The sequence below is a fragment of the Corvus kubaryi genome, unplaced genomic scaffold, assembly GCF_017639235.1.
Source record: "Corvus kubaryi isolate FWS band 111438036 unplaced genomic scaffold, C.kubaryi_AGA036_p1.0 68, whole genome shotgun sequence".
Taxonomy (NCBI): Eukaryota; Metazoa; Chordata; class Aves; order Passeriformes; family Corvidae; genus Corvus; species Corvus kubaryi.
The window spans coordinates 12,573,877-12,594,982 of NW_024582056.1; the positions used below are offsets into that span (position 1 = coordinate 12,573,877).

The window sequence follows — 21,106 nt, forward strand, 5'->3', positions numbered from 1 at the left end:
CGGAGCTGCAGCCAAAGCCCGCAATGCCCTGCCTGCTCCAGCACCAGTGCCGGCGGCTGCTCCAAGACAGCAGCGCCCGACTACCTGGGGAAGTCCCTGCCCAGCAGCCTGCAAACCCCAGGCTTCTTGCATAGGGGGTTCCATTTCAAAGCCACTCCTCAACAACTTCAACAAAGCTTTCAAGTAAAAAGTGTCTGGATGAAACCAGAAAGTCCATTAGCATTTCTCTTCGGGAAGTGATGGGTCTGCAGAGCTGGCATTGAAGCATTACTATTATTATTGTTATTATTATTATTATTAAATTAGGCGTGTCCCTCATCACCTGATACCTGAGCTAACCTTTGCTCCTACTAAGGTTAAACCATGAGTTTTAAATTTTGCTTCAAACAGGTTTGTTGCTGGCTTAGAAAGCATGTTTGAGGATGTAATATAAGTTCCAAAAGTTGCACACAGAAATTAATGAATCAGCTATTCCTCCAAGTTAATTAAATATTGCATCTTCAGCATATAATAGTTACCTAGCTATGACCAATGGACTTACAAAGCAGACAACAGGAATATTTCTTATTTAAGGTACTTCTTGTCAAACTTAACAGGACCAAAGTCATATGAAAAAGTAAAATGCTTAAATGCCAGGGTAATTTTGGTTTCTTTTTATCAGTTGCTTTAATAGTTTAGTATTAACTACAATTGTCATTTTGGTAAATTATCTACAAGAGACTAAACTGGGGGAGAGTTGTTTGGAATTGCAACACTGCATAAAAAAAGCCTCCTTTAAGAGCCTGTTGGGGATTAAAATGAATTTACTTGTAGAACGTTAGAAATTGCCTCTGACTTGACTTTTAAACCCAGTGCCTGACAAATAATGATGAGCAAGCCTGCCTACCTTAGCTCCACTTCAGAGATGAAGGCAGCTGCCATCCAGATGTCCTCTTATTGCCTAGGCAGCACCTCGATAGAAGCTTTGCCCACATTTCTTTGCCCTACTAAAGGAGCAGCATTTTGGGGCATGCATTTAATTTCATCTACACACAGATACGCTGTCCCTGAATCAGGCATCTATTTTAGGCTCTCCTTTCAGGCAACCCGAGCAGTTGCTTCTGAAAAAGCTCGTCCTTAGGGGTGCAGAACAAGGAGATCTCCCCTGGCCTTGCCAGCAAAGGGTGGATAATTTGTGAGGAATTACTGCTGTAACGAAGCGTGAACCTCCACTGCGTGAGAAGGGAACGCCACAGTCCTGCCGCACGGATCCCCAGATGGCAAAGCATATTGCTGCAGTCTCATCCCAAATGGCGGTGTGGAGCCACCGCTGAAGGTGTCTGTGCCCCACTCCGCTCAGGAGGAAAACAGTCATTTATAAAAGCTCTGTGATACCTCCCTCTACCATGACTACATTGGTTCCAAGAACTCCCGTTAGTCAACCTGTTTTGGTTTTTTTTAGCATAAAATAACAACTAAAAAAACCCCAACCCCAATCGAGGAATACGCCACCAACAACAACCCTGAGACCAGCAACAATACAAAAGAACAAGTAATCTACATTTACCATTCAAAACTTCACTGAAAATCAATAACATCAGCCTAACTGTATTTAGGCCTAAGAAATCCAGAAATGTGTTAATGTTTCTTCTGAACTCACCAAATCCAGTTTCTTTTTTTTTTCAGCTAGGCAAAGCCTGGTCCTTCACGATTTAAATCCCAGAGATAAGCTGCGCTGGTGAAAATCAGTCAAGATCAGGCTCACTCAGGCAAAAGCTGCAGGTGTGCTATGCAGAAGACTCATCGCAGCTCAGTGTGAATCAAAACAAACTTGTCCATTTAGGCCTGTTTTCCTTCTGAGATCCATGTGGCTGATTTCACAAGCTGTGTGCATTCCTGGTTCAGGTACGCAGGGCATACCCCGTGATTTTGGGAAACCAGCCTACTGCTCTTCTCCATCGCGTCGGTGTTCATGGAGCCCAATCCCCTGCCTAGACTCGCCTCCTTGCACACCCACAGAACAAGGCTGGAAGCAGGACACAAGATATTTTCCCTCAAGGGTACTCTGTTAACAGACCATCGCTTCCTATGAGGCTGTCTCCACTTCCTTTACCTCACATGACAAGGATTGTCACTAGCATGCTCAAATGAGCTTGCAAGGCGCCAATGTCCTGCACTGCGCTGCTTTAACTCACTCCCACCGCTCCTCGTAGGAGAGACACCCCAAAAAACCTGTGGACACAGGGTCAGTGTTCTCAAGAGGTGAGACAACCTGCTCACCTCACTCTGTTTCACATCTGAAATACAGCCCAGAAAAGCAGAGAAGACTGGTTTGCTCCACCAAAAGCACGCCCACGTATTTACAGACCTAGAAAGCCTTAGACCTAGAAAGAGGCAATGCGTCAACAGGACAGAGCTCAAGGTAGGCCAGAAGTGTTGCTGTAAAGCCCGAAGGCTCTGAAGGACTTCTCTCAGCGGCTTTTTAACAAAGTCAGCACCTCCAGGTTAGCCACCATGGGAGTATTACCCATAGGTGTCCCAGCAGCAAGCTTTCCCAGCTTGGGTTCCCCAACCGAACGACTCATCAGTGATGCTGCCCTTGCCTCAGAGGTGACCTGTATTAGGACTTTAGTATATTCCACATTCTGTCTCCGATGAGTACTTTTTCTACCTAGGCTCTAAAACTCATTGTCATCTTCTGAAGAATACTTATGGTTATTCTGGAGCCTAGAAGCTACCTAGCTGTAGTCACTGTGCTCATCACCCACTTGTCTGTGAGTTGCAGACCTTGCAACTTAAAAACCCATCATCTGCAGTACTTCAGATCTCAGAGGGACCTGGAAGACTCTACTATGCCTGAGCTCTCCAAGATTTTTCAACCACTTAAGGACAAACCACAAAACATACACAAAAACAGTAATTCCTTTTGTTCTTGAACAACAGCAAGCTCACAAATTATTGCAAAGATAAACAAAAAAATTAGCAGTACTCATGAAGCCTTGTTTCAGATATAAACTTATTACCATCCTAGCTTGAAAAAATTTAGAAGTGCATGCACTTGTAAATTCTCGAGCAAGGTATGTTAATTAGGAGGGTTAACAAGGCACAGGCAGTACAAGACGCTCCCGCGCAGTTACAGATCCACTCAGACAGTGGTGCTGTAGCACACCCGAACACCACACTGCTCCCAACCTCATCTTGGACATGGCACAAATTGCCTGCAATCTTGATTTGGACAGAAAGACTTAAATATTGTTACTGCAATCCTAACCCCATTAATGAAACTACATACTAATTGCTTTGGTCAGTAGCACCTTATATACTTTAATTACTTAAGCAGCTGCTTGCTGTTAAGAACTCCAAATTTAGCTACATCTCATGCTATATTTTGAAAGGGTTTTTTTTGTTTAGCTGGTTTGCCCCATTTAAATCTGGCTTTTTTTTTAGCTGAAAATGCAGCTATTTTGACAGAATCTTGTCCTTTTTAATAGGCACAAAGAGACTTAGAAAATGTAACAAATTCAGATTGATCTTCCCCTTGAAGCTTCTTGGCTTTAAGAAAAGTGCTGCAACCTTTTTCAACCTCAATGCAAGAATGTCAGCTCCTTTGATGCATTTCTCAAGTATCCTCACATGACACAGCTTGCTGAAGTGCTGTCATGAACCACTTGCGGCATAATGTTTACATAAAGGCAGAAATAAATACTGCGCTGCTTATCTCAGGTAAGCTGAAAGACAGCGATGACTGAAGCTTATTGTTACAATGCTGTGCTGTGGTAAAAGATTTTAGTGCAGAACTGACAGCAAATTACAACAGAGTTGTTTTGCTACAGATTTTCCTTATTTTATTGAGCTATGGAATTTGAGGGGTTTTCTCCCCTCCTCTTATTACGTGAGCTTAAAACAAGTCTCAAGCTTGTTATACCTGCTTTATAGACAAAGTAAGAAATCAGAGTTACAGAAATGTACTATTCCAGTTCATTTTGGGACAACTTTAACATCACATGATTTTTTTCAAAGCTACAGGCACCATAAATAATGCAAGACTACAATATTATCTTTTGCTATGTCACTCCCCTTTAAAAAATTCAAAAGCATTTTCTTTGGTATGACAACATATTTTCACTGATGTTCCTTAATCTTCTCTTAGATGGACCTGAAGACCATCTGACTAGAAAAACAAACAAGCACAGACTGTGTTTCCTTATTTGACAAATTTACAACTTAAAGCACAAGCCAAGGCAGCTGCAGCATAACATCAGAATGTATAGTTACCTAAAAATATTTTTAATCTTTAGTAGTAAAAAATAAATGAAGGTTCTTTCTCTTTTCTGATGTGTTTATGCACCTGAACGTACTTAACTCTAACCATAAAATGAATAAAACACTAACATACGGTCTCAGAACAGGAAAGACCTGCACTAAGAGCTTCTGCACCACGTAAAGCACTAGAAACCACTTCAAAGTTTCCTCCATCTCCAACAGTCCTCCAAAGTGGACAGTCCACAAGGGCTTCCTTTCAACTTGCAGTGAACTAATTTTAAGAGTTATCTTGCTGAAGAGCAACACTTTCTTTTATAAGTTACTCAAACGGATTTCACATTCTTACTATCTTCCTCTTTCACCACAGTAGGGTACCATTTCACTGAGAGCTACTTATGTTCTTTGCTACCCTATTAACCTCTCTAGTGTCCACTCTGTCAACAACACCCCCCAATTCTGCCCTCATTAGCAAGTCTGTCTGTTGGCCCCTTAAAACTGAGGATGCACTAGAAGACTCTGCCTTCCCACAAGCTTTCAATAAAATGCATTTTGTATAGGTTCTGCACATTTTCTTGCAATACAAGGAAAGGTTGCAAACAACCAGTTAAATAGAAATGACTCCACATTTCTACTGTTTTTCCTGTTAAAATAGCTGTATTTCTAGCCCAGTATAAGTGTCTAAGAATGCTTTTATTGCTGCATTTCATTTCACTTGTCAAACCAGAATAAACTTCCTTCAGAGAAAGTGGTTTTTTGCTATTACAAGTGCATTAGGAAGTGTGCCAGTGCAGCTGTACCACCAAACCCCTGGGACACACCAGACCCTGGGGAAAGCAAATGGTCTGAGAACATCTCTTTTCAGGGCAAAGTCATCAGCACGGAGATCACCAAGTCTTCTTGCTCAAACACCCTCGCTGTAAGAAAGGAGGCATTCACCCCAGACATGCCTTCAGCAAATTTCTCTGATCCTCTCAGTTTGCCTTGGAGCCAACAGTCTGCCAGATTCATCTCTAAACTTGCTCTTCAGAAAGAGATCTCTCTGTTTTGTATTTCACCAGCATAACACAGCAGGAGACATGTATCCTGGCCCACAAAGCTCTGCGCTACTGCCATACGGAGGAAGGGTTGAGAGGTTTTTTGTTTTGCTTTGTTTAGTCATTTTATTAAACAGAAAGTTTATAGAGATACACAATGGTAGAAAGATATTACCACAAACATAAATACTGTATTAGTAGACATTTTGGCTCCTACAGTAATGAAAACAAATTAGATCTCTTTCAATAGTTTCATTTCAGCTACATACTAAAACCGTCTTAAAGAAACTCCATGGCTTTTCACTATGCTTTATGCCTCAAGTGTTTTTAACTTATCTCTTTATCCCACATTAATTGCTTTTTTTTTCTTTTCAGTAAATGTTCCAATGTCATCTGGCAAGTCTGGTCACTGCTCCCAACTTTAATTTCAACCCCCACATGCACAAAGCTTCAAGTATCCTTCAGCTCAATTCACTGACCTCCTCCCTACTGTGAGTCAAGAATTATGCACCATCAATCAAAGCACATTTGTAGTACTTAGAGGCTGCATCATCTCTCATCACTTCCATGTCATAGGCTGCATACAAACAAGTCAATTTACAGAAAGGCTACCTGTCATACCAAAGTAATACCCTGTGGTTTACCCAATGTATTAGGACACCATCTCACATATGTTCGCATTTCAGTCTTGACTTCATCTCTTCAGAACTAGCTCTTGACTTAGTACCATGAACAAAGCTGAAGTGAGACTTCACCTTCAAAAAGAGCACCCACACTACTAAGCAGATCTCAACCACACATTTGACAGAAGTTCTGCAATAGCAATATTCTCATTTTGCTGATGGGGAAAATGTACATAGACATCTACAGTGATTTGTTTCATCCCATGGAGGAGCTGATTCGTTGAACAAGTGCTTCTAACTCTTTGCCCTGCCCCACACAGGCACAGTGGCCAAGCCCAACAAGTGTTTCCAGCTTCTACACAGAGGGGGTTGTGGGCTGTGGAGTGGAGAGCCCATGGCTGCTTCTGCATTCTCATGTAAAGAAACACAGACTTGTCATCATCCTGCCATGAATTCTGCAGTCCAGTTACTCTGGGCAGCGGATGGATGCCTGAGTCATAGCTGGTTAGCTACCACCACACGGGAGCCAGGTCTGCTGCTGCCATCATTAACTGCTACAGTTTGCAGCCACTCGTTCCCATCTGTGCCTAAGAGTCCGCGCAACCCCACAGTGCAGGCTATGGACGATTGTTACTCCATGCGACTTCCAAAAGGAGTGAAAAATAACCATCCCCCCATCCCACTGCTACCTATAAAGCTGCCAGCCAGCCCAAGGTCAATCACATTCTTTTAGCAAGGACTGACTGTAAATACAGGCAGGATACTCCTCAAAGATGCAGAGCTTACAGAATGAACCAGAAAGTTCCTGTAATCAAAGCCTGTGCCATTTTACACTCTTCTTGCTATCTGAAGTCTGACTTCATTCATGAATCTTTAATCATTTTTTAAACATAGAAAAAAAATCATGTTGAGACTTAAATAAACATAACTCTGCCACTAAGAAAGCCTACTTTCACATTCACCCAAAACCCCGGAAATTTATTAGCAAAGTATTTTTAGTGACATCCTTTTTTTTTTTTTGATATACCACAGTGTATGTTCTTTTTGACATAACTAAGTTAAGGTACACTTGCTGATACAGACCATGAATGCATTCCAGTGTAATTTGTTTGTCTCAGCTAAAACAGATATATGTCCCATGCTGGAAAACTCTTAAAATCTGCAGTCCTCAACTTCCCAGTCATCTGGCAGAACCAGTCTTTATTTTATACACAGATTAGAAAAGACGTTTCTAAGAAAGATCATGTTTAAGCTATAACTTGAACTGGGCATTTTCCTGCCAGCTGTACAATGTGTTATGTGTTTATGTGACAGTCCCATTTTTCTAGTACGTTTGCTCCTGAAATTTATTTTAATATGCAGAAAAGGATACTGAAACCTTAAACTAATTCTATACTTCTTCAGACTGCTTAACCTAAATTTGCTACAATACTGCCAGCCCACTTTTAAAATCCATTCAATTTTTAAGCACAAGGCCAACTTTTGTTTAGCATTTATAATTCTTCCTCTAATTAAGACCAACTAACAAGTGAAAAGGAGGAGCACGAAGCGGTTGATTCATAAGGAACCCTAAAGCAACAGAAGCCTTTGCCAGGAGTACTGTGGTATCAGAAATATGCCCCATTTCACTATTGCAAACAAGTCTTACCTCACCCTTGTTCTATTTCTTACCCCTGGACATGTTACAGAGATAGACATTGCTTGGTTATTTTTTCATTTAATAATTTTTAGTTTTTAAAAGAGAAGCAAAGTGAAGTTCTCTATTCATTTCTAAGATGATAAAAGCTCTGCTTTAAAAATGAAGCTCACAAAAAAGTAAATTAACTTATACTTTTCTTCACCTGAGGCACTGGAAAGAAGAGACAGAAACCAAAGGTTAGGACACTTATTAGGACAAACAATGGAAGGAAACTAAGAGCTGTACTGCCTGCTTTCCATCCTCTCACTACTTTGACAGAGACCAAAAATATAACTTTGAAGGTCAGGAGAAAACAAAAATCCAAAATGTGGATACACGTCTCTCAGAACTGTTTGTGGACAAGAGGGCTGCACTGTGTAAGCTATTAAAAATTACCTGCATCACAAGAGAGATCAAAGGTGCATGGCTGGTCAGAGACAGAACAAAAATCAATTCAGTGTGCTTTAAACAGGGGTGGGAGTAAATCAGGACTTTATCTGGTTAAATGCATTTCATTTTGAAAAAAAAAAAATCTGATTCCAAAATTGTTAAATGTAGGCTGTTGAAAGGTTTCTTGCAAGGATGAAGTCTAGCCAATCTCAATTCAGGGAGCAGTTTCTGACATTACATCTGCCCCTACCTCACCACACCACTGCTACCACACTCTCGGAAATCCATTTCATAGAAAACAGGGTCTATTTTCCCCCTATTACCTTCAGAAAGCACAGAGACACAGTTAACACTGTGCTCTCGAGAAATCTGTCTGCTTTTACCAAAACTGAGAGATTTAAAAAACAAAATAGCCTGCCCTGAACAGTCACAGTGATTTCAAACATTCCATGTGCTGCAGATAAATGGCAATCAGTTTCTAACAGATGATACTCTTAAAAGTCCGAATAAGCAGAATAGATTTATTTCGGACTTGAACACACAGTCATGAAACCAGATTAAAGCCCTAGAGCTTTCCATGTAATCAGATACTGAAAGTCAGTTCTCTCTCCATTAAAGCTGACCTTGCATAGTGACATTGTACTTTTATCTCAAAAATTAGAGATACTTCTTAAAAGATTATTTTTGAAATATATAACAGACAGTACAGCTGCAGTGAGTATGGATTGTTTCCATCTCTAAATACACCCTTCCCCTTTACATGTCAAACTGCCTTTGAAACATAGAATTTGATTTTGGTTAAGGTGTCAGAATCCAAAGTTAATATTCTGATGTTGCAGAGACACTGTTTTTACTGAACAACTGCCATTGTTACGGCATGATTAAAAGCCAGGCTACATAATAAATCAACTTTCTTAGCTGGGAAGCTCATTAGTACTGAGATTATTTTAAGTGCCCAAAGCCATGTTTTGACATTTGCCTGTAACACCTTCACTGAAAGGTTCAAAAGCTTCTTACATAAAGCTAAATATACTTAAAACATTCCCCCTAACAGGGAATATGCAAAACCCAAGAACGTGAAGGAAGAGGGTGTAGTGGCACAGGCAAGAATTCAACTCAGCCACGTTAAAAATGTCATCCAGAAGCTATCAAAAGAGCCTGTGTTGATATTATGAATTTCCATCCTTTTGCTCTAACATATTGACAGTAGAAATTTAGTCAGATTACGAAAGAAAACATAGAATCAATACAGTTATGCCAGAGAACATTTGAGCTGGTCCCAAGATTTTACAGTTAACTTGCATTGATTAAACTAGGAGAGAATATTTCAGATCACTAAGCTCAATTTTGGACCACTAACTCAAATGGAAGAAATAAGCTGCCTAGGAGGCAGAGGAAGACCTGAGACCAGAAGTGCCCCAATACCTGTTGGATAGTATAAGTAAGTATATAAAATGGTTTAAAAAATAGTGAAATCTATCACATTTGGCTGCTTTAGCAATGGAATGGTGCAATTTGCTAAGCAAATACACTTACAGATGAGGGAGTGCACCATCCATGGGATAATAGGACTTTTTTTTCCCCTCACAAAAAACATGAAACAAACACACAAGAAACGAGCTCAGGTCCGGTACATGGGGAGAAACACCTCATCAGGAGGTAGATATTGAATCACTGGTTTCCCTCAGGTACATGAATTTCCCCAAGCACACCATTTCAAACAGAAGCGTCAGACCCACAAGCTCAAGGCCGATAAACAGAATGCCTGGAATAACATCCTCCCCATGAAGGGCCTGCAGGCTGCTTCCCTCCAGGAGCCCTCTCTCAGCCCGTGCAAGGTGCTCTCCCTCCCGAGGAGTCACCAGCCAGGCTGTGGCACCAGGCAGCCCACACACAGTGCCCGCTCAGCAAGGGCACGGGTGACCCAACACAGCTGGAGCGGCAGCAGCGGCACAGAAGTGTTTGCGCCGCCCGTGGCATCGCCTCATGGATGGAAACGGGATGTGAGCGTCAGCCTCCTGCGAACGGAGCGGACACTCCCTCCCAACAGACCAGTGTGTTTAGGCACCCAGCCCCAGCACCCCAGCCCCTCGCCCCGAATCGTGCCGCTCCCCTGAGCCACCCTTGTGCAATAGCTGCAGCAGAGAGAGGAAGTTCTCCACGGGATGCCCCCGAGTGCGCACCCACCAGCAAAGAGAGAGGGTGTCCCATGCTGCCTCTTGCGTTACCCAGCCAAGGGATGCAAAAAGAACAGATAGATTTGCTCTGCTTCAGCGGCAGCAGGAAATGCACATACTTTAATATTAAAGACAAAAGTGAATTAAAAAGGACATTTGATTTTACAATTGATTTTGCAGTCTCACCCTATTTGATTTGTGATGAGTTTCTTAAAGAGCCACCGCTGTAGGCTTATGCTAGCACTAAGCTAACTTGTTTTCAAGGCGGTAACGCACAGGGTGAGGGAGGTAAATGCCCTCTTTTTCTGAGATGGATCTGTAAAGAAGCAAGAAAAGCTCATCACCCAGATGCCCAATCTACACCTTCCTCTCCCAAAGCCTTAGACAAGAATTTAACAATAACAAGAAAGGAGCTTCTAACTACCCTCAATTCACACTTTGTGAATCTACTCCCCTCTGTGCCATGGTAACTGCAAATACAAATCTTGAAAGAGAAGGTGGAGGAACACCTATCTGCAGTATAAAAAACCCCAAAGCACTCTTTCAGATGTCATACACCCATACAGCCTCAGTCCCTGAGGGACGAGTATGGTGTGCCATGGACTGTCTGGAACAAGGAACCCAATTTCCCAGTCCAGCTCCACTGGCTCTTCCAATGCAACTGCTCTGCCCCAGCAGCCATCTTCCCCTTCAGCACAGCAAAAAGGTCATTGCACATCTGGTAATAGCTTTACCATTCTTCCATAGGCCACAGGGGAAAAAAAACCAAAAAACCAGGCTTAAAATTAATTTTTAATATTGTAGTACTTCTTGGTTTGGCTTACTTAAAATTCTTCATTTTTTCTACATCTCAACTTGTAAAACTTCCAATGAATAAAGGCCCCAAGGTAAACCCTAAACAAAACAGTGGGCTCCTTCCCTGCATTGAATCCTACTTTGTCAGAGAAATTCAAAAGACTGATACACTGAATCCTGAGATTATAAACAGGCTTAAAATACCATGCTTGTCAACTATGAGATACTACAGTGCTTTTTTATTCATATCAGGTGGCTTCAGCTGAACACATTTAATTTTATATATGTCCAAAACCAAAGATTTGCAAGCTGATACTAAAAAGTTGATATATGAAAAATAAAATAAAAAATAAAATTAAAAAATACAATAAAAATGAAAGAAAATACATCAGCTACCTAAAAATGCTTTTCTTTGAATATGCAACATTTTAAATAATTGTTGGTCTGTTTCTTCTCATTTCACTGTTTTCACTCAATCTTCACTATATTATGTACAGTCTTCCAGCTAAACTCATACAGTTCAGTTCATCTGTGTTCCATAGCTCACTGCAAATCTCTGAAACAATCTGTACTAAACACCAATCTACTCTGTCTTCTCTTTTCATAACTTTTTTTTTTCAGAGTTCTGTCAGCCCAAGGGTTTGGAAACTAATCTAATGAGGGAAGTTAAACTTCTACACAGCTATTATGGGTGCCCTCCTAGTAGCTGTGCTAACAAGATTCATCACCAAATATAAATGGAAGCATTCTCCAAAAGAAGACAAAGGTACTGTAATGAGCTAGGCAGGAAGCAGGGCCTCCGCTCTCTGCGTAAGATTAGTCAGTGTAAATCATTTTGGCACTAATGGTGGTTTTTTTCTAAGGCTGGACAATGACAACAACATTTATACAAAGCACGAGAATTCATGAATGTCTGGCAGTATTGTCTCCGAAATACAAACAATGTTTGTTTTTCATTCTACACTTTCAGTTCAGTACCAGCTGGATTCTGCAAAAAACATGGGTCAGTTCTGATACACCAGATAACCAACTCATCCCAGTCAGATCACACAACTGAGGCATTTCAGAAGCAGCACCGGCTGTTACTAAACACACTCCTCCTTAGCTACAGAATGAATAACAACATCACCTCAACTTCTCATGCCTATCCTCAGGCAAATACAAAAAAAAATATATTCAAATCAAGTAATAACAACAATGGTGGAGAAAGAGTGCTACGCAGTATTATTTTTCTGGGCTAAATCTTAGGCATTGTAATACTTCACCTACACCCGTGCTTATTCAAAAGTCTGACTGTATGTACATGGGCTTGTATTGTTTGGACCCAGGACTGTTCCAGTGTGCTAGAAGGGAAGTTTCCACCATGTCTCTATAAAAATTAATATTTTAGTGACTAGCCAGCGAGGTACAGGACAGCATCCACCTCAAGAGCCGGCTGCAGTATGGTGCAAGCTGGCAGATGCCCCGGATCCCTCCAGTTTCACTGGGAGCCAAGTGGTCTGTACACACAGGTAGGAAATCTTAATGCCCACCCAATCCGCAACCAAAGCAGGTTCATCGTCTCACTACAGGCAAGGCTTCCTACCACAACCAACCAAGAAAGACCAAAGGCTGTTGGCAAAGGACAGCTGTTGGCTAAAACGACTGTCATCACCATTTCCTTTCTGCTGCTGGAGCCACCTGGCTACGGAGCCAGAGGTGCCGTAAGGTTCAGCTCAGCTCTGTCTGCAAACTGCAGTGACAAAAAGCATCACGTCCAACAAGAACTGAGAGCACCTTGGGAAAGGAAGCCTTCATGTGAGTGCACTAATGAAAGGAAGATAAATCTTTCATCACAGACCCATGGCAAAACACATTTGTACAGAAACTGACAATCATTCCACAAGTACATACATACAGAAAGTGCCAGAACTGTGTGTCTAATACTTCCACTAAAGGCAAGGTGACAAAATGTGCCTTATTTATGCCTGGCTTTAAAATTCTGAATAAGAAGTAGCTACCCAATCTCAAAAAGTATATGTCAAGTACCAATAAAAAGTATTACCCATAAACTTCACATCTGGGACTGGAGTTGGCAGTATTTGCTGCCTGCTAGAAAAACAAACAGAAAAAATGAGCTCCAAAATATGCATCAGCAAAGAAGATCCCAGAAGTACAGAGCAAGAAGAGAAACAGCAGTGGCATGGCAGGCAGGTTGAACCCCCCGAAGTCCAAGAGCCAACAAATTCTGTTGGGCTTACAGTTTTCTGTAGCATAGTGTATTTTGCCGTCATAATTCATATAGCAAAGCTCTTCCACGGTAGCACAGGGAAATCTATATGATAGCTTTGTCTTGCTAATGAGACACACTCAAGGTTAGATTTGGCAGCAATACACAGCAGCATCACAGAGCAGCCTAGAGGAACAGAGGGCTGCACTGCCAGGGTACTTGGAGAGAGAGGAGAACCAGCAGCACCCTTTGGGAAGGGACAAGGGAGAACAAATGCTGGAGTTTATCACCTCTTTGGAAGACCTTTAAATGGCATCCCTGTGTGAATGCAAGGATCAGAACTAAAATCACTACTATGGTCCCCAGCTCTGCCTCTCACTGAAGGACAGAGTACAAATACTATAGGCTACACACTGCAGAAAATCTGTCATTGCAAAATTTTAAACATTTGTGACTGCTGAATCTTTTGCAAAGTGAGAAGGAAAAAAATTTTTAAAAAACCAATACTTGTCGTCACCTCCTAAGCATGCTCTCACTTCCTCTTGGTTTTTTTGAAGATGGTGAATAATTGTTTTGCTTGTTTCTTCACCTACTACCTTTTCCTCTTCAGAAAAGCCACATAGTTTAGAAATATTTTTCTTCTCCAAGCCTAGAGGCTTTGCCACAGCTTCTGGAAAGACTGTTCCAGAAATACTTAGACTTGCTGGTTATTAAATGCCAAATCCTGGCAGGCTGTTCTTAACTTTCTCTAACTTTTAGCTATCTGAAGCATATCTGTTCCTTTGCATTAGTGGATATTAGTATTGTTCAGCTAGACAGCTTGTTCTTTCCTATTACATTTGCTAATGGGGAATATAGGAAAGAAATCATAGTCCCCTCTCTTTGCATTTACTACCTTTACAAAACTTGCCCAATTAGAAGAATCATTGAAAAGTGAGTACTAAATAATGGCTTAGATACAAAAACACTTACTGTTAAAGTAAGCAAGCTTATTAGCATACCTACACATAAGCAGTTATTAAACTATTTCTAGGAAAAAACACTATTCCATCTGCACTCAATTTTGCACATTAGTTTCACATGAAACCTTCCTATTCTAAAGACTCCTCACATTACAGAAGTATCTTCTGCTCCCCAATCTTTACAAGACATTCTTTTGAAAGAAGAAGCTGAAGAGTTATAAAGCATCTGCTTGTGTAAAAACAGTGATTCAGCAGGAAACACGTACTTGAAATACCCTTCACAAGAAAGGGCTTATTCACGCGGGGACAGTTGGCAGGGCTATCTCAGTCTCCACTTGAATGCTTTTCCCAGTTTGTGTTAAAGGGATTCAGATGCCTGGGAAGAAGCTAATCACCATTTTTATAGGCTGTGGAAAGCAGTCTTGGTTCAGAATTGCAGGTGCTTGTACCAAAAGCCCTCCCAGTGAAAAGCAGAGGACCACAAGTTAATGTTCAACAGAAACTGGCAAATCTGCTGCGCTCACTGAGCAATGTGGTCAGGTGTGAACTGCAAGTGCACACAGAAAACAACGTAACAACTACGGCTGCTCAAAGCACTTAACGCACAATACGGTAAAGAGAAAAAGGCAGAGAACACCTAACACAGGAATTATTTTAGCCAATTCTAATCCTTCCACAATTTCTGCTCATGCCAATCACAGGAAGCTTTAGGCCTCCTAATAGGTATGTGCTTAATTCAGCAAGTAATGTTGCATATAACTGGAAGCAAAAATTGCCATAGTCTGTTGCAAACACCTTTATCATCAACATAATCAAGACATACCACCAAACATTCATTTGCAGTGGTTCTGCAAGTTGTTTCTGGATATAGGTTTACTCTTCTAAGTTTTAAACCAGTGTCAGTGCCAGCAAGGCTTTAATAGAAAGTAATGGATAATTAAGTTTAGTGGAAGAGTAAGAACAACCAAAGCAAACACTGGCCAGGCCACAGAACATAAAAATCCATTTCATGTCAATAATCTAATCTTCCTATGTATGATGTGAATAATATGACTGCATGAGAGCTAGTTCAGACTATGTCACAATTCTCTGAGCTGAAGCTCTTCGTGCTGTATTTTTCTATGTACTATTCATTAATCTGGAATTCTACAATATATGCCAGCTCTAAAAATACTTGTACTTTCAAGTTCTTGGACAAGAGCATTTATTTCATATGCTATGAAAAGAGTGTAGATGCTCCTACTTGGACAGAACAAACACATAAGACATGACATAACATCACACCTACGGCTGCTTCCACTTCCAAGACAGTACCAAAGCAGCAGGTACCTTGCTTCCCTCCAACACTGCAAAAAGGCAGAAGTCCTACAGCCCAGCTCAGCATTAAAGGCCACCTTTGGGCACTTGGGTTTCAGTTCTTAATCCACACCACTAACATAACAGCGTCAAGATTAATACTGTACTATGTACTGACTTTGGCAACAAAATCAAAAAGATGTTAGAAATACTGGATTTGATTGCTGCCAGTCAGCTGACATAGAAGAAAAATCCCAAACAAATTGTGGATGCATAAGTGATCTTTACTTCAAAAAGTACTGGGGAAAAACATTAACTGCGTCTTGCTTGAGAAGCAGGCATTGAACTGCCAGTACCTCCTCTGTTTCCTAAATTAATTTGGACCACCACATACAGACATTTGTCTCAAAGTGTCTGAGAAAGAGCCACATGTCAGGTGACTCCGTATGGATCCTTTTGCTGTACAACAATATGGATAGGGGAAAAGAAAGATCTGAAAAGGAAGTGGGAAAATGTCAGGCTGCAAAGCTGCTGTTCTGCCATCAAAACACAGTATTACCTATTTCTTCTATAGATGTTCAGACTTCAAAAGCAGCAGCCGCATGCACTGTAGCACACGAACCCAGACCACACAGGATGTCTTCCCCCCCACCCCAAAAAATCCCTTGATTAAAGGGGGATATTTACAAATAGCTTCAGAAGTCTGTATAAATCTGTTCCAAAATTTGCACATCCTAAGATAGGTGAAAGTAATATAACAACCATTATTAATTCTAAAACAAATGAAAAATTGAACTTATAAAATGTGTTCTATGCGTGCAAACATGACACAAAACATTGCCTCTGCTACTGCAAGTTTTAGACTGGATTACATTGCAGCCTGTTGCCTTCTCTTTTCAATTGAAAGCAAAGCTTTAAAAACACCAGAAAACTTGGAGCATGGAAAGGGGAGCAAGTTAAAATACAATCCTCCTTACATTCTGGGACTTGTTTATGAAACTTTAACTGTCTTGATAATCTACAAGTCATGAAATTTAAGTCTTGCTGCCCTTGACAAATTAAAAAAAGCTGGATTTTTAAAGGACAAGTTAAACATGTCACGTTTGGCAAATATTTTAATAATGTGCTTGTAAACTTTTTTGTTTCAATAGTCTTGTTCTGTCTGCATTACTATTAGTTGTTGCACTGATGAAACAACATTTGAAGATGACCTTCAAGGACTTGGCTTCAAATTAAACCATCAGGAACCCTTAGGTTCTTAGGATAAGAGGGTTCAGTGCTTAAGAAAGCACTATTATCAATTATCAATTATTTCAAACTTAAAGAAATAATAATAGTAACTGTTGTCTTTTAGGTCTCTGAACAGACAGAAATCAGGGAAGACAGAGTTTTAAGATTTGTTTTAGCTTTTTATGAACAGTCCTGTTGAATAACAGAAGCTAAACTATTACACCCACATTACAACATCTAGTTCAGGGCTATCTTTTCCCAAATGAGCTGACTTCTCTCATGAAAACAAGTAAACATGTTTTTTTTTTTCTTCTCCTACTGCAGACATTGAGCCAGAGCCATTCTTATGGCAGTCAAAGATTTTTTTAAAATGCAACCTTAACATTACAAATGTTGAATGCAATGTCAGTACTTCCCTCCTCCCCACTCCTAAAAATAGGAGAGTATCACTGTCACCCAGGCTAGTAATCCTATCTTGGGCTACAAGGTTTGAGATGCATACAAGTCCTTCATCGTCTTCACTCACAGCTCCCAGGACAGTTGTGACAAAAACCGATTTCTTCAGCTCTCCTTCTCCAACCATCCAGAACACTTTTTTTTCCCCCCAATGAGAAGGAGAAATGGCAACATGGAGGCAAAACCATGTCTCCATTCCCCCAAGAAGCCTGGACTTCCACGCGCTATTCCTTACCTTGGTGGTTCAGGGAGATGCGGTTAGACGGTTCTTGGAAACCCGGTTCCACCAGATCCCGCCGACCATGAGCTGAAGTCTGATCTACATTGTCCTAAAAACAGAAGAGTAGAATATCTTACCAAAACCAGGCATTCTGTACTCCCTGCAAGCTACATTACACGGAGTCAAACCACCAAGACAAAACAGAAAAGCCCTGCCATGCCTCTGAAAGGAGAAACCAATGTCAGAGAAGGTGGGGGAGCAGATCACAGGGGGACACTAGGCTGCCACATTAATACGCGTGGCATGGATCCAGAATCAATGACTGTGCTGTTGGCTCATCTGTACACCAGTTTGCATTTCAAACTGAGAAACAGTGAATGTAAATGCACTTCCTAGTTTAACAAAAGTTTCTTCTTGCATCAAATTATGCAGAGGCTTGGGGCTTTGTTTTCTTTAATTCCAAGTCTGTGGCTTAGGGCTTTGTAACTAATTAACTGGACTGAAACAGATTCAGTAGTGAACTACTAAACCTCAAGAGAAATCAGAAGTTCAGTTTAGATAAACATCCATGGCTCTGGATGCCAACCTGTTGTTTTTTTCATACTGGAACTCTCACAAGATCAAGTTTCATGAAGTTTTAACACAAACTGAATTTGGCTAAGTCTAAAATACCAGGGTTTCTCACAGATCTTGCCAAAGAAGACAACTAGGAGAAAGCAGGAAAATTGAAATACAAACAAGAAAATAGGAAAAGTAAGATAAGACACATTCTAGAAGTATGAGGAGACTTAGAGCAGGTACATGGTTTTAAAAAAGTGGCATACCTTTGCATATACCAGTTAAGGGTGGGTGTGTAAAAGTGCATAAAGTCGACTGCACTGATATATCACCAAGCATAAACTGCTGCAGCAATATACGTGACTATATACATGACCCTACTCTGCCCAAAATGTGGGCTAAATACACAGTGGCATGACCTGCTTTTATGTTAAAACACAGGAACCACCTTCACAGCAAATGACATTGTAATTAAGGCAGAGCAGTAACACACACAGCGAGCGGCAATTCAACTATGTGCAACCATGAGCCCTCAGCCCAGCATTGAAAAAATATAAGCTAATGCTCAAAAACATAATGGATGTAGTGTTTGGGGACTAGAACTGTATATAGTTATACCAGTATCTCTTCATCAGAGACTGTCTCAGCAAATGCTTGAGCTTTGAATCAAGCACTCAAGCACTGCTCTCGAGTGTCGTCACCATCAGGGATCAGTTCAGGAGCCCAAAGGCATTTATAAGACAGAAACTGACAACAGTGGTATGACTAAGAAAGGTTTTTATGAGTAAACACGGTATGATAAGATACAAATGGCATCTATCTATCTATGCCAGATACAACTGGGACCATACTGGCTATCTCCCCTTATAGCTCTTTACATTCTTTGCACTGGTTTTCACAACACAGGCTGTTATTTCATGCACCACATCTCGCTTATCTCATGAGTTTTTGTTATTGCTTCTCAGGAATCAAAAAAAACCCCAAACCACATCAGACCTTCCATCAGCACAACTGCCTTTGTTCTTACTTTCTTGAAACACAGCAGTATTTGCTGGCTCTTTCACTGGAGCTAACTGAACACTCAGTAGGAACAAGCAACTCAGGAGCTCCTGTTTTCATCAAATCCCTCACAACTACAGGGTATCACATTCTAACATTATTTTCACTTTCGGAGCACTAGTCATTCTCACTGTATTTATCTCATTTTCTTTGGGACACCACACCGCCATCACTGACCTGGCCCACATCATCTCCACTTTAAATTTGGGGCAGAAAATCTGGGACTTGCAGCACAAGGCAACTGCAGAAAGGACATACAAAATTATGTGTCTGTTCCCCAGAAAGTTCAGTTGTGATTTTTCCAAGGTGCCAGGGGCAACAGCAGGAGGAGATGCTTATCTAGGAAAAGTTTCAGTCAAAACTTAAAAGCTGAAGCTGACTTCTCTCAGTACAAAGGCTAAGAGGTAAGCATCACAGGCATGGAGAACTCAGCAGAATGTCCCTCCCCAGCCCAGAGCTTTCTCTGTGCATTTCCCTTCATGAAATTCAACATGACCAATTTTTATGGGGTAGCTAAAACCCCACAGATGCAGTTTAGCAGCATTAGTTCCACTTCCCAGGAAGAAGTCCCAATGTCTAACACATGGATGCAGTGACATATTGCCTCTTAGCTGGGAAGAGCAACAGGGCATCCCAAGAGAAATAAAAGTTGGAACAAGAAAACCAGTTATAAGTTATTTGTCACACACCTAAATGTGTTGTCAGTTGCCCCAACATATACAAGTCCCTTCTGGAAGGCAGGATTCATGAAGTACTATGTAGTAACAAAGGTGAAATGGGGCCAAGATGCATCATTTTACATTTGGGTTTCCCACAGCAGTAACACACAAACACTTAACTGAGAGACCTTATTTCAGGCTTTCACTGGGCTCCAGGCCCGTAACTCTTCAATTAAACCAGACTTTTCTTTTTTTTTAACTAGCAATTGCCAAAAATCTACAGGAATAGGATACGCCCTCTCTGGAATCACCTTACATCTGTACCAGAAGATGCTGAGAACCACAGGCCTTACTCACAAAGTTGAGCCAAAGCCATGGTAAGGCAGATCAAAGTTTTCAGAAGCAGAGGTTACAGTGACTAATGACTGCTGGTGCTGCCCGTATAAAGCTGATGCCCCTGCCTGCTTTGTTCAGTGCAAACACCTGCCCACAAGATCCAGAGAGTTCTCCTGCAGCTTGAGCAAAACAGGGAGGCAAAGGTTTCCTCCGGACACTGCGGGCCAGCAAAACCCAGGTGCTAAAGCAAAGCGACAGGCCGTGCATAAACAAAGCCACACCTGTTACAGCAATGCAGGCAGTGGAGGGGAAAAGGTAAGGGCGGTGAGGTTTAAAGAGCCAGGGGTAGTTTCACATGACCCTCCAGAATCTGTTTGTGTCCGTTGTGCACAGACAAACACTGGCACTTGGCCAGCTGCAGTGGAGATCACACACTGGAACAAGGGTAAAAGAAGAGAGGGGAGGGGGGCAGGAAATAAAGTTATATAATTGCTCCGTGCCAGCAGCCTTATTGTCGGGCCCCAGCTCGGGGCTGAGGCCATGGCCTTCAGCAAGGTGGGCACCTGCTTTGGTCCATCACCATCCCCGTGCTGCAGCTGAAAGCAGCCTCCAAGTAAGTAATTTGTTTGCTTCATGGTTTAATCCCCAGCTCTCCCTCGTCCTCCAATAAATGGTCTCAATATGAAATTAAAGCATGTTACCTAACTTACTGTACCATCCAGCTATCGTAGTATTTTTAGAAGGTAGCTGAGCATTAGCCCTCGCTGACTTTTTGCATGTGCTGTTTTCTCTGTCAGTCAGCATCCGCAACCAAGGATGATTTAATTGAGTGACTAGCAAGAGTGCTAGAAGGACTTGAAGCAGGGTCCTTTAAAGCATTAGCATTTCATAAAGCCATCATTACAGGTCAGATTACAGTGTCCTTTTGCAAACCCATGTTGCACGACACAAAATGCTACATGCTTGCATTGCCTTAAGAGCCAAAGTCCACTCATAGACAGTGTTATCTCTACGTATCAGTAACCAGGACAATCTAGATTTATTTTTCAATCTATAACCCAGCCTTTCAAGTTGCACTCCTTCAACTATGACATACAATGTTTGCTGCTGTTTGTGCTAGCACAATAAGCATTTCAGTTATCTAAGAAAATACTAAATCTCATCTTTTAATCAGAGAATCAG

The 21,106-nt window shown here is 41.3% G+C and overlaps 1 protein-coding gene across 4 annotated transcripts in view; it reads right to left on the minus strand.

The window, feature by feature from the left end:
* Positions 1-21,106, minus strand: part of GRB10 (growth factor receptor bound protein 10) — a 146,055-nt gene that overhangs the window by 66,107 nt on the left and 58,842 nt on the right. For all 4 annotated transcript variants that reach the window (XM_042048690.1, XM_042048694.1, XM_042048691.1 and 1 more), the window contains one exon: positions 17,328-17,421. In XM_042048690.1, coding sequence (XP_041904624.1) covers positions 17,328-17,421 — 94 coding nt within the window. The remainder of the gene's footprint in view (positions 1-17,327; positions 17,422-21,106) is intronic.